Source organism: Oncorhynchus clarkii, chromosome 25, assembly GCF_045791955.1.
Source record: "Oncorhynchus clarkii lewisi isolate Uvic-CL-2024 chromosome 25, UVic_Ocla_1.0, whole genome shotgun sequence".
Lineage (NCBI taxonomy): Eukaryota > Metazoa > Chordata > Actinopteri > Salmoniformes > Salmonidae > Oncorhynchus > Oncorhynchus clarkii.
Genome location: NC_092171.1, coordinates 33,753,786 through 33,766,936, shown reverse-complemented (window position 1 = coordinate 33,766,936; position 13,151 = coordinate 33,753,786). Strand labels below are relative to the sequence as shown.

At 44.8% G+C, this 13,151-nt stretch overlaps 1 protein-coding gene across 2 annotated transcripts in view; it reads left to right on the top strand.

Moving 5' to 3' along the window:
- The window catches only part of LOC139384026 (alpha-(1,6)-fucosyltransferase-like), a 181,353-nt gene that overhangs the window by 152,490 nt on the left and 15,712 nt on the right, over positions 1 to 13,151 (top strand). For both annotated transcript variants that reach the window (XM_071128656.1, XM_071128657.1), the window contains 4 exons: positions 460 to 581; positions 4,568 to 4,730; positions 5,037 to 5,151; positions 11,388 to 11,625. In XM_071128656.1, the coding sequence (XP_070984757.1) occupies positions 460 to 581; positions 4,568 to 4,730; positions 5,037 to 5,151; positions 11,388 to 11,625 (638 nt within the window). The remainder of the gene's footprint in view (positions 1 to 459; positions 582 to 4,567; positions 4,731 to 5,036; positions 5,152 to 11,387; positions 11,626 to 13,151) is intronic.

The window sequence follows — 13,151 nt, the reverse complement described above, 5'->3', positions numbered from 1 at the left end:
ACACACACACACACACATCTATACTGTGTACACACACACACACACACACACACATACACACACACACACACACACACATATACTCTACGCACACACAGACACATGTACACACACACACACACACAAACACACATACACACACACACACACACACACACACACAAATACTGTACACACACACGCACACGGCTGGTACACACACACGCATGGCTGGACACCTAGTGTAAAAAAACTCTCACTGATGTTAGCTGTATTCCAGACTGACCCCTCCTCATTTCCTCTCCCCTGTCTCTAGGTTACCAGAAAGCCAGGTGAGTACAGGCAGAGTGACCTTTAACCTCTGACCTCTCCTCTCCTCTCCATCTCTCTTGAAGGTTACCAGAGGGTCAGTCTGACGAGGGCCAGGTGGTGAGCGCAGAGAGACTGACCTCTGACCTCTCCTCTCCCCATATACTGTAGGTTACCAGAGGGTCAGTCTGACGGGGGCCAGGTGGTGAGCGCAGGGAGACTGCGGACCCTGGAGGAACAGCTGATCAGAGCTAAAGAACAGATCAACTCCTATCGTAGCCTGCCTGGAGATGGTGAGACACACACACACGCACACACACACACACAGACACACATATTGAGTTAAAGCTTAAGTGGAGTTGCCCATAGGCACAGATATAGGATGGGCTTACCCTCAATCAGGTGTTGAACTATGTACACTACATGACCAAAAGTATGTGGACACCTGCTCGCCGAACATCTCATTCCAAAATCATGGGTATCAATACGGAGTTGGTCCCCCTTTTGCTACTATAACAGCCTCCACTCTTCTGGGAAGGCTTTCCACTAGATGTTGGAACATTGCTGTGGGGACTTGCTTCTATTCAGCCACAAGAGCATTAGTGAGGTCGGGCACTGATGTTGGGCGATTAGGCCTGGCTCACTGTCAGCATTCCTATGACGGTGCCATATTGAAAGTCACTGATCTCTTCAGTCAGGCCATTCTACTGCCAGGGTTTGTCTGTGGAGATTGCATGACTGTTTGCTCGAATTTTATACACCTGTCAGCAACGGGTGTGGCTGAAATAGTCGAATCCACTCATCTGACGTGGTGTCCACATACTTTTGTATATACTGTATAGTGTATCTTGAAATGTAACTGATTTTGGGAGACTGATAGACAAGACTGTATGTTTTTAACATTGAGGCCTTGCATCATAGCCCTGGACCTAGTCTGGTAAACAAGTGTCCTGAGCGAAAGCCATGCGTGATGAGAAGGTGGAGTGAATGTAATATCTGGATGTTTCTATACATGTCATGTGTGTCGATAAGGTCATTTCTGTACAGTGAGACTAAAAATACAGCACTGCTCCCATTATTTATATAACACACATGTGCACACCCAGACACACACACACACACCCAGACACACACACACACACACACACACACATCTTGGAAATTAGGACAGGAGGCAGTGAGGAGCAGTATTCCCAGGCAGGATTCCCTGTCCACTCCTCCATTCCTCTTTCCTCCTATTTCAGACAGAAAACGTAATTCCCTTTTCTTCACTGTAACATGAGCGCCACAAACAACTGTTCTTCTGGATCGGCTGCTTCATTATACTGCCACAACCCTTAGTGTCATTTGAAACATTACGAAAACAGGCTACATGAAGACAGTTAAGGATTGATTACTATGACTGTTATTATGTGAGTATGGAGTGACCTAGTAAACCTGATATCTGATACCTGGTGTAACAATGCTTTAAAGGCTACTTAGGCTACTTGTCCCGTATAAACAATATAACAATGCTGTAAAGGCTACCTGAGGCTACTTGTCCTGTAGAAACAATATAACAATGCTGTAAAGGCTACCTGAGGCTACTTGTCCTGTAGAAACAATATAACAATGCTGTAAAGGCTACCTGGGGCTACTTGTCCTGTAGAAACAATATAACAATGCTGTAAAGGCTACCTGAGGCTACTTGTCCTGTAGAAACAATATAACAATGCTGTAAAGGCTACCTGAGGCTACTTGTCCTGTAGAAACAATATAACAATGCTGTAAAGGCTACCTGAGGCTACTTGTCCTGTAGAAACAATATAACAATGCTGTAAAGGCTACCTGAGGCTACTTGTCCTGTAGAAACAATATAACAATGCTGTAAAGGCTACCTGGGGCTACTTGTCCTGTAGAAACAATATAACAATGCTGTAAAGGCTACCTGAGGCTACTTGTCCTGTAGAAACAATATAACAATGCTGTAAAGGCTACCTGAGGCTACTTGTCCTGTAGAAACAATATAACAATGCTGTAAAGGCTACCTGAGGCTAATTGTCCTGTAGAAACAATATACAGTGCCTTGCGAAAGTTTTCGGCCCCCTTGAACTTTGTGACCTTTTGCCACATTTCAGGCTTCAAACATAAAGATATACAACTGTATTTTTTTTTGAAGAATCAACAACAAGTGGGACACAATCATGAAGTGGAACAACATTTATTGGATATTTCAAACTTTTTTAACAAATCAAAAACTGAAAAATTGGGCATGCAAAATTATTCAGCCCCTTTACTTTCAGTGCAGCAAACTCTCTCCAGAAGTTCAGTGAGGATCTCTGAATGATCCAATGTTGACCTAAATGACTAATGATGATAAATACAATCCACCTGTGTGTAATTAAGTCTCCGTATAAATGCACCTGCACTGTGATAGTCTCAGAGGTCCGTTAAAAGCGCAGAGAGCATCATGAAGAACAAGGAACACACCAGGCAGGTCCGAGATACTGTTGTGAAGAAGTTTAAAGCCGGATTTGGATACAAAAATATTTCCCAAGCTTTAAACATCCCAAGGAGCACTGTGCAAGCGATAATATTGAAATGGAAGGAGTATCAGACCACTGCAAATCTACCAAGACCTGGCCGTCCCTCTAAACTTTCAGCTCATACAAGGAGAAGACTGATCAGAGATGCAGCCAAGAGGCCCATGATCACTCTGGATGAACTGCAGAGATCTACAGCTGAGGTGGGAGACTCTGCCCATAGGACAACAATCAGTCGTATATTGCACAAATCTGGCCTTTATGGAAGAGTGGCAAGAAGAAAGCCATTTCTTAAAGATATCCATAAAAAGTGTCGTTTAAAGTTTGCCACAAGCCACCTGGGAGACACACCAAACATGTGGAAGAAGGTGCTCTGGTCAGATGAAACCAAAATTGAACTTTTTGGCAACAATGCAATGGCGTAAAAGCAACACAGCTCATCACCTTGAACACACCATCCCCACTGTCAAACATGGTGGTGGCAGCATCATGGTTTGGGTCTGCTTTTCTTCAGCAGGGACAGGGAAGATGGTTAAAATTGATGGGAAGATGGATGGAGCCAAATACAGGACCATTCTGGAAGAAAACCTGATGGAGTCTGCAAAAGACCTGAGACTGGGACGGAGATTTGTCTTCCAACAAGACAATGATCCAAAACATAAAGCAAAATCTACAATGGAATGGTTCAAAAATAAACATATCCAGGTGTTAGAATGGCCAAGTCAAAGTCCAGACCTGAATCCAATCGAGAATCTGTGGAAAGAACTGAAAACTGCTGTTCACAAATGCTCTCCATCCAACCTCACTGAGCTCGAGCTGTTTTGCAAGGAGGAATGGGAAAAAATGTCAGTCTCTCGATGTGCAAAACTGATAGAGACATACCCCAAGCGACTTACAGCTGTAATCGCAGCAAAAGGTGGCGCTACAAAGTATTAACTTAAGGGGGCTGAATAATTTTGCACGCCCAATTTTTCAGTTTTTGTTTTGTTAAAAAAGTTTGAAATATCCAATAAATGTCGTTCCACTTCATGATTGTGTCCCACTTGTTGTTGATTATTCACAAAAAAATACAGTTTCATATCTTTATGTTTGAAGCCTGAAATGTGGCAAAAGGTCGCAAAGTTCAAGGGGGCTGAATACTTTCGCAAGGCACTGTAACAATGCTGTAAAGGCTACCTGAGGCTACTTGTCCTGTAGAAACAATAGCAGGTCAGTTCTATATTAGTAATATGGCTCTGACCTTGTAGTACTAGAATGTTCTTAACTTAACCGCTGTGACACTTATTTGTCTGTGACACCATTTCCCATGATGTGTAATGAAGTAGGAAGAAGTGGGCCCAGGCCAGAGACTGATCTAAGGACAGTTTGCCCTTTCCCTTTTAAAGCTTAAGGGTTAATCCTGGATCTGTCTCTAAGGGCAAACTTTATTGTCCATTGAAATGGATATGTTTCTTTTCACTGAGTCACCCAAGAGTCTGTAAACAGCACAAGTTCAGCGGCAGAGCAGCGCCCCTGGAGCAGGTCTGAGGTTAAGTGCCTTGCTCAAGAGATCAGCTGACTGTGTGTGGTGTGAGGTCCTGTGTGTTAAGCTGATCCAGGATTTGTGTCTAAGGGGCTACAGAAAATCTCAGCTGAGTGTGTGCATTATCTTGTTATCTTGTTTTCTCCCGAAATGCATTCCATTTAATCATAAAGATGTTTGACAAAAACATACATTTCCCTCCTGTGAGTGACTGTGTTTATTTGGTTATTTCCAGGGCCAGGTAGGAACCAGGAGGAGCTGCGGAGGAAGATAGAGAACGGGGTGAAGGAGATCTGGTACTTTGTCCGCAGTGAGGTCAAGAAGCTGGGTCACATGGAGCAGGGGGACCTGCAGAAACACAGCGACACACTGCTGCAGGAGCTGGGACACCAGCAGAGGTACTGTACACACACACACACACACACACACACACACACACACACACACACACACACACACACACACACACACACACACACACACACACACTTAAGCCTTAGGCTTCTATAAAGAGCATAGACCCTTGATGAATGTCCTCCATCTCACTCGGTTTGGGGCAAGTTTTTCTGGGTCGCACCAATTGAGGCCGCACCAGAACACACATGGATAACATATGTTACATAATGCACCTCGGAAGCCTTACAATGTTGTGACCCAGCTGTGACCTCTAACCCTGTGTTAATGTACTGTGTGTGTGACCCCAGGTCGATCATGACTGACCTGCACTACCTGAGCCAGGCTGATGGAGCAGGAGACTGGAGAGAGAAGGAGGCCAAGGACCTGTCTGACATGGTACAGAATAGGATCACATACCTCCAGGTAATGTTACTGTATGTCTACAACACAGTTCAACACCTAGTACCAGACCAACAGTTATGTCTACAACACAGACCAACAGTTATGTCTACAACACAGTTCAACACCTAGTACCATACCAACAGTTATGTCTACAACACAGTTCAACGCCTAGTACCAGACCAACAGTTATGTCTACAACACAGACCAACACCTAGTACCATACCAACAGTTATGTCTACAACACAGACCAACACCTAGTACCATACCAACAGTTATGTCTACAACACAGACCAACAGTTATGTCTACAACACATACCAACACCTACTACCATACCAACAGTTATGTCTACAACACAGACCAACACCTAGTACCATACCAACAGTTATGTCTACAACACAGACCAACACCTAGTACCAGACCAACAGTTATGTCTACAACACAGACCAACAGTTATGTCTACAACACAGACCAACACCTAGTACCATACCAACAGTTATGTCTACAACACAGACCAACACCTAGTACCATACCAACAGTTATGTCTACAACACAGTTCAACACCTAGTACCATACCAACAGTTATGTCTACAACACAGACCAACAGTTATGTCTACAACACAGATCAACACCTAGTACCAGACCAACAGTTATGTCTACAACACAGACCAACACCTAGTACCATACCAACAGTTATGTCTACAACACAGACCAACACCTAGTACCATACCAACAGTTATGTCTACAACACAGACCAACAGTTATGTCTACAACACAGACCAACACCTAGTACCATACCAACAGTTATGTCTACAACACCTAGAACCATACCAACAGTTATGTCTACAACACATACCAACACCTACTACCATACCAACAGTTATGTCTACAACACAGACCAACACCTAGTACCATACCAACAGTTATGTCTACAACACAGTTCAACACCTAGTACCATACCAACAGTTATGTCTACAACACAGACCAACAGTTATGTCTACAACACAGACCAACACCTAGTACCAGACCAACAGTTATGTCTACAACACAGACCAACACCTAGTACCATACCAACAGTTATGTCTACAACACAGACCAACACCTAGTACCATACCAACAGTTATGTCTACAACACAGACCAACAGTTATGTCTACAACACAGACCAACACCTAGTACCATACCAACAGTTATGTCTACAACACCTAGTACCATACCAACAGTTATGTCTACAACACAGACCAACACCTAGTACCAGACCAACATTTATGTCTACAACACAGACCAACAGTTATGTCTACAACACAGTTCAACACCTAGTACCAGACCAACAGTTATGTCTACAACACAGACCAACAGTTATGTCTACAACACAGTTCAACACCTAGTACCATACCAACAGTTATGTCTACAACACAGACCAACACCTAGTACCATACCAACAGTTATGTCTACAACACAGACCAACACCTAGTACCAGACCAACAGTTATGTCTACAACACAGACCAACAGTTATGTCTACAACACAGACCAACACCTAGTACCATACCAACAGTTATGTCTACAACACAGACCAACACCTAGTACCATACCAACAGTTATGTCTACAACACAGTTCAACACCTAGTACCATACCAACAGTTATGTCTACAACACAGACCAACAGTTATGTCTACAACACAGACCAACACCTAGTACCAGACCAACAGTTATGTCTACAACACAGACCAACACCTAGTACCATACCAACAGTTATGTCTACAACACAGACCAACACCTAGTACCATACCAACAGTTATGTCTACAACACAGACCAACAGTTATGTCTACAACACAGACCAACACCTAGTACCATACCAACAGTTATGTCTACAACACCTAGAACCATACCAACAGTTATGTCTACAACACATACCAACACCTACTACCATACCAACAGTTATGTCTACAACACAGACCAACACCTAGTACCATACCAACAGTTATGTCTACAACACAGTTCAACACCTAGTACCATACCAACAGTTATGTCTACAACACAGACCGACAGTTATGTCTACAACACAGACCAACACCTAGTACCAGACCAACAGTTATGTCTACAACACAGACCAACACCTAGTACCATACCAACAGTTATGTCTACAACACAGACCAACACCTAGTACCATACCAACAGTTATGTCTACAACACAGACCAACAGTTATGTCTACAACACAGACCAACACCTAGTACCATACCAACAGTTATGTCTACAACACCTAGTACCATACCAACAGTTATGTCTACAACACAGACCAACACCTAGTACCAGACCAACATTTATGTCTACAACACAGACCAACAGTTATGTCTACAACACAGTTCAACACCTAGTACCATACCAACAGTTATGTCTACAACACAGACCAACAGTTATGTCTACAACACAGTTCAACACCTAGGACACATATGGAAGCCTTTTAGCCAACACCAGAGGCTGGTTAGGATCCATCCCACATGTTCCATGTGTGCATGGTGGTTTATTGGCTCATCTATATTCCCACTCTTGTGTACTCTATAGCTGATGAATGAATCAACTTCTGATGGTCTGTAGTATGTGTGCTGAGTAGGCCGGTATGGAGATGCAGGTACAGGATATGCCATTTAGCAGCCGCTTTTATCCAAAGCGACTCACGGTCATGCATACATTTTAATTTTTTGGTGGCCCCGGGAATCTTACCCCTAGTTCTGGCGTTGCAAGCACCATGCTCTACCAACTGAGCCACACAGGACCAGAGCTCCTCTCTGTCACTGGTACACATATACCCCTCCGTCGGTGTGTAACAGGATTCAGACAGCTGGTGGTGGGATGTGATTGTCGCCTCCCCTGTGAGTTAGGTTAATATCTGCAAGATGTTTCTCTCCCTCCTGACACACTTGTAATTATGTTGTTGTTGCCAGGCTTCATGACAACGTATCACTCAACAGTGTAACCATATTGAGAACCGTTCAACCTGCTTTGTGTCTTGTGAAGGAGCTGAGCTAGCTAGCTAGGTTATGCAACTATCTTTTCAGTATTTAACACGAGAGTGCCAACTCAAACTGTGTTATATCATAGAAAATGTGTGTGTGTGTGTTTGTGTGTGTGTGTGTGTGTGTGTGTGTGTGTGTGTGTGTGTGTGTGTGTGTGTGTGTGTGTGTGTGTGTGTGTGTGTTAATATGTGCATGAATGGGAGTGTGTGTGTGCGTGTGTGCATGGGAGTGTATGTGTGCGTGCATGGGAGTGTGTGTGTGTGTCTGTGTGCGTGCATGGGAGTGTGGGTGTGTATGAATGGGAGTGTGTGTGGGTGCATGGGAGTGTGTGTGTGTGTGTGTGTATATGTGTGCTGTGTATGTGTGCGTGCATGGGAGTGTGTGTGTGTGTGTGTGTGTGTGTGTGTGGGTGTGTGTATGGGAGTGTGTGTGTGTGTGTGTGTGTGTCTGTGTGCGTGCATGGGAGTGTGTGTGTGTGCATGTATGGGAGTGTGTGTGTGTGTGTGTGTGTGTCTGTGTGCGTGCATGGGAGTGTGTGTGTGTGCGTGTGTAGGAGTGTGTATAGGCTAGTTAATGATATGTTTTGGACGATCATCAAACTGTCCCCTTTTGTTTTTATGTCAGATGATCCACCACCATCATCAGACAAATGCTTTTATCTTTGGTGTAATTGTCATGTCTGGAAAAGGCTTCAAATGAAGGTTCAAATCTAGGTCATGTGACATGATATCCCAAAACACAGGGCCCTAATTGATGAGGAATGTTGAGAGCAAAGTAGAGGTTGTTAATGAGTAATAATGAATCCCTCTGTGCTATTAATGTTAACTATCTAGTGATTCACTTGATGTGTGGGTGGATTGGTCCGATAGCATATTGGCTGTGTGTGATGGAGGAGCAGTGATCTTGCCTGTCTCTCTGTTCCTACCTCAGCTATCCATCACCAGTCAATGGAAGGGGGCGATCCCTCTGCTGCTCTACCCCTTATATACTCTACACACACACACACAATCACTCCCTCTATCTTTCTTTCTCTCACAGATCCCCAGTCCCCACCATACATCTCCTATCAGCTGCCAGTGACTGATGGTTGACCTTTCCATACCCCAACTCCACCCCCCCCCCCTCCTCCAGTCACAAACACACACAAAATCAAATCAAGTTGAAAAGAAGAATACAAATATACAGAATATTCCTAAACATGCATCTTGTATGTAACAAGGAACTAAAGTAATACTGCAAAAAAAAACACAACAAAGGAATATATTTTTGTGCCATAAGTTCAAAGCATTACTGTATGTTTAGGTCAAATCCAACACAACACATCACTGAGTAACTGCCTCCTTATTTTCAGGAATTGTGGTAGCTGTATCATGGTATGGGTATGCTTGACATCGGCAAATACTGGGGAGTTTTTCTCAGGATGAAAAGAAACAGGATGGAGCTAAGCAAAGGCAAAATCCTAATGGAAAACGTGCTTCAGTCTGCTTTACACCAGAGTCTTGGAGAGGAATTCACCTTTCAGCAACAATAACCTATAACACAAAGACAGTGAATGTTCCTGATTGGCCAAGTAACAGTATTCCAGTCCCTGCTGCTGAAAAGCATCCTCATAGCATGATGCTGCCACCACCATGCTTCACAGTAGGGGTGGTGTTAGACGGGTGATGAGCGGTGCCTGGTTTTCTCCAGACATAGCACTTTGCATTCAGGCCAAATAGTTATATTTTTGTCTCAACAGACCATAGAATTGTTTGCCTTATGCTCTCAGAATCTTTCACGTTTCTTTTTTAAATCTCCAGGCGTGCTGCCATGTGCCTTTTTCTCAGGAGTGGCTTCCACCTGGCCACTCTACCATAAACCCAGATTGGTGAAGTACTGTAGAGACAGCCAAGGAAGTCTGTAGTTCTGTCAGAGTGGTCATTGGGTTCATGGTCATCTCCCTGACCAAGGTCCTTCTTGCCCGGTTGCTCAGTTTGGTTGGACGGCCTGCTCTAGGAGGTTAGTTCCATATTTTTTGAAGACCACTATGCTCGTAGAAACGTTCAACACTCAAATTGTTTTATACCCTTCCCCAGATATATGCCTCATCACAGTTCTATCTCTGAGATCAAAGAACAGTTCCTTTGACTTTATGGTATAGTTTGCTCTGACATGCACTGTCAACTCTGAACTTATATATACTGGTGTGTTTCTTTATAAATCATGTCCAAACAATTTAATTGGCAACAGGTGGGCTCCAATCAAGTTGTAGTGACATCTGAAGGATGATCAAAGGAAATGGGATGCTCCTGAGCTCAATGTGGACTGTCAAAGGAAATGGGATGCTCCTGAGCTCAATGTGGACTGTCAAAGGAAATGGGATGCTCCTGAGCTCAATGTGGACTGTCAAAGGAAAGGGGATGCTCCTGAGCGCAATGTGGACTGTCAAATGAAATTGGATGCTCCTGAGCTCAATGTGGACTGTCAAAGGAAAGGGGTGTGGATACATGCAGTAACAGTGAAATGTTTTTGACACACCTACTCATTCCAGGGTTTTTCTTAATTTGTACTATTTTCTATATTGTAGAATAATAGTGAAGATATCAAAACTATGAAATAACACATATGGAATCATGTAGTAACCAAAAAAAAGTGTTAAACAAATCAAAATATATTTTATATTTGAGATTCTTCAAAATAGCCACCATTTGCCTTGATGACAGCTTAGCACACTCTTGGCATTCTCTCAACTAGCTTCACCTGGAATTCTTGAATGAGTAGGTGTTCTAAAACTTTTGACCAGTAGTGCATCTATAATGATGACAGACACACACCCCCCAGCCCCTACAGTCTCAGAGCTGTAATCCTAGATCTTAGTTAACATGTTGTCAACCTGATTAGTAGGATCAGGAGATGAGCATCACGTAAATGGATTCTATCTTCAGACCCTCCCTGACTCCCTCCCCTCCTGCAGGACTGACGGACTAGAGTAACAGAACAGAAAAAACAGACACACTGGTTTGAAGTATTAAATTGTAGGCAATGGGCTCAAATCCTTCTTTCTGGGACAATGTGTCTGTCTGTCCGTCTGTCTCTCTATGGTCTCTATAAGAGAATATCCGGCACTCTGAAATACACTTTTGGCTCTGAAATGTGTGACAGTGTCTCGACTCTTTCATCTTCACCATAACTTTAGCTAACAAGGCACCTCAGGTCTCCCTGTGTTGTAACAACTGTAGCTCGTCTCTCCCCTTCTCCCCTCCAGAACCCCCAGGACTGCTCCAAGGCCAGGAAGCTGGTGTGTAACATCAACAAGGGCTGTGGCTACGGCTGCCAGCTGCACCACGTGGTCTACTGCTTCATGATTGCGTACGGCACCCAGCGTACCCTCATCCTGGAGTCCCAGAACTGGCGCTACGCCACGGGCGGCTGGGAGACCGTCTTCCTCCCAGTCAGTCAGACATGCACCGACCGCACCGGAGTCACCACCGGACACTGGTCAGGTGAGTTGACCGTGACCTTTGATGAGGGGGTCGTGTCCATGGTAACATACTTCACACAGAGCACACGGTACCAAGTAACAGAATGACATTATACATCTGGTTCATCGTTTATGGTACAGGGAGATTGATGATGACCATTGTACTGCTTTGAGTCTGCCTCTGCTCTCTTTTATGCTTGAGAGAGAGACCCACCAGTCCCAATGTGGAAATCTGACAGCAGGGATATGTCATCCAGGCTGGGGAATTTCCTAAATAATAATTAAAAAATACTTTTAATATTTATTCCAAGGCATGATTTAAATTCTGCACACTCTGATATTCACATGCCCACTTTATTTGTTTCTTAGTTTCTCTGTAAATGTAATTCTGTTGATGAATGAATTATTTATCTTTTGTTTTAAATTGCAAAATGATCAGGTTTGAAGGTAAGACCCAGGTGCAGACAGTGTCAAAGTAACAAAAGTGTATGAAATCGAATACAGGCAGGCAAAGGTACAGGACGGCAGGCAGGCTCAGGGTCAGGTCAGGCAGAGGTCGGTAATCCAGAGTAGTGGGGCAAAGGTACAGGATGGCAGACGGGCTCAGGGTCAGGTCAGGCAGAGGTCGGTAATCCAGAGTAGTGGGGCAAAGGTACAGGATGGCAGGCGGGCTCAGGGTCAGGTCAGGCAGAGGTCGGTAATCCAGAGTAGTGGGGCAAAGGTACAGGATGGCAGGCGGGCTCAGGGTCAGGTCAGGCAGAGGTCGGTAATCCAGAGTAGTGGGGCAAAGGTACAGGATGGCAGGCGGGCTCAGGGTCAGGTCAGGCAGAGGTCGATAATCCAGAGTAGTGGGGCAAAGGTACAGGATGGCAGGCGGGTCAGGTCAGGCAGAGGTCGATAATCCAGAGTAGTGGGGCAATGGTACAGGACAGCAGGCGGGCTCAGGGTCAGGTCAGGCAGAGGTCGGTAATCCAGAGTAGCGGGGCAAAGGTACAGGATGGCAGGCGGGGTCAGGTCAGGCAGAGGTCGATAATCCAAAGTAGTGGGGCAATGGTACGGGACGGCAGGCAGGCTCAGGGTCAGGTCAGGCAGAGGTCGGTAATCCAGAGTAGTGGGGCAATGGTACGGGACGGCAGGCAGGCTCAGGGTCAGGTCAGGCAGAGGTCGGTAATCCAGAGTAGTGGGGCAAAGGTACAGGACAGCAGTCAGGCTCAGGGTCAGGTCAGGCAGAGGTCGGTAATCCAGAGTAGTGGGGCAAAGGTACAGGAGAGCAGTCAGCCTCAGGATCAGGTCAGGCAGAGGTCGGTAATCCAGAGTAGTGGGGCAATGGTACAGGATGGCAGGCAGACTAAAGGTTGGGGCAGGCAGAAAGGTCAAAAACGGGAAAACTAGAAAACAGGAACTATCGACAAGACAGGAGCAACAGGTTAAACGCTGGTAGGTTTGTTGAACCAAATGAACTGGCACAGACAGACAGAAAACACAGGTTTAAGTACCCAGGGGATAATGGGGAAGATGGGCGACACCTTCAGGGGGGTGGAGACAAGC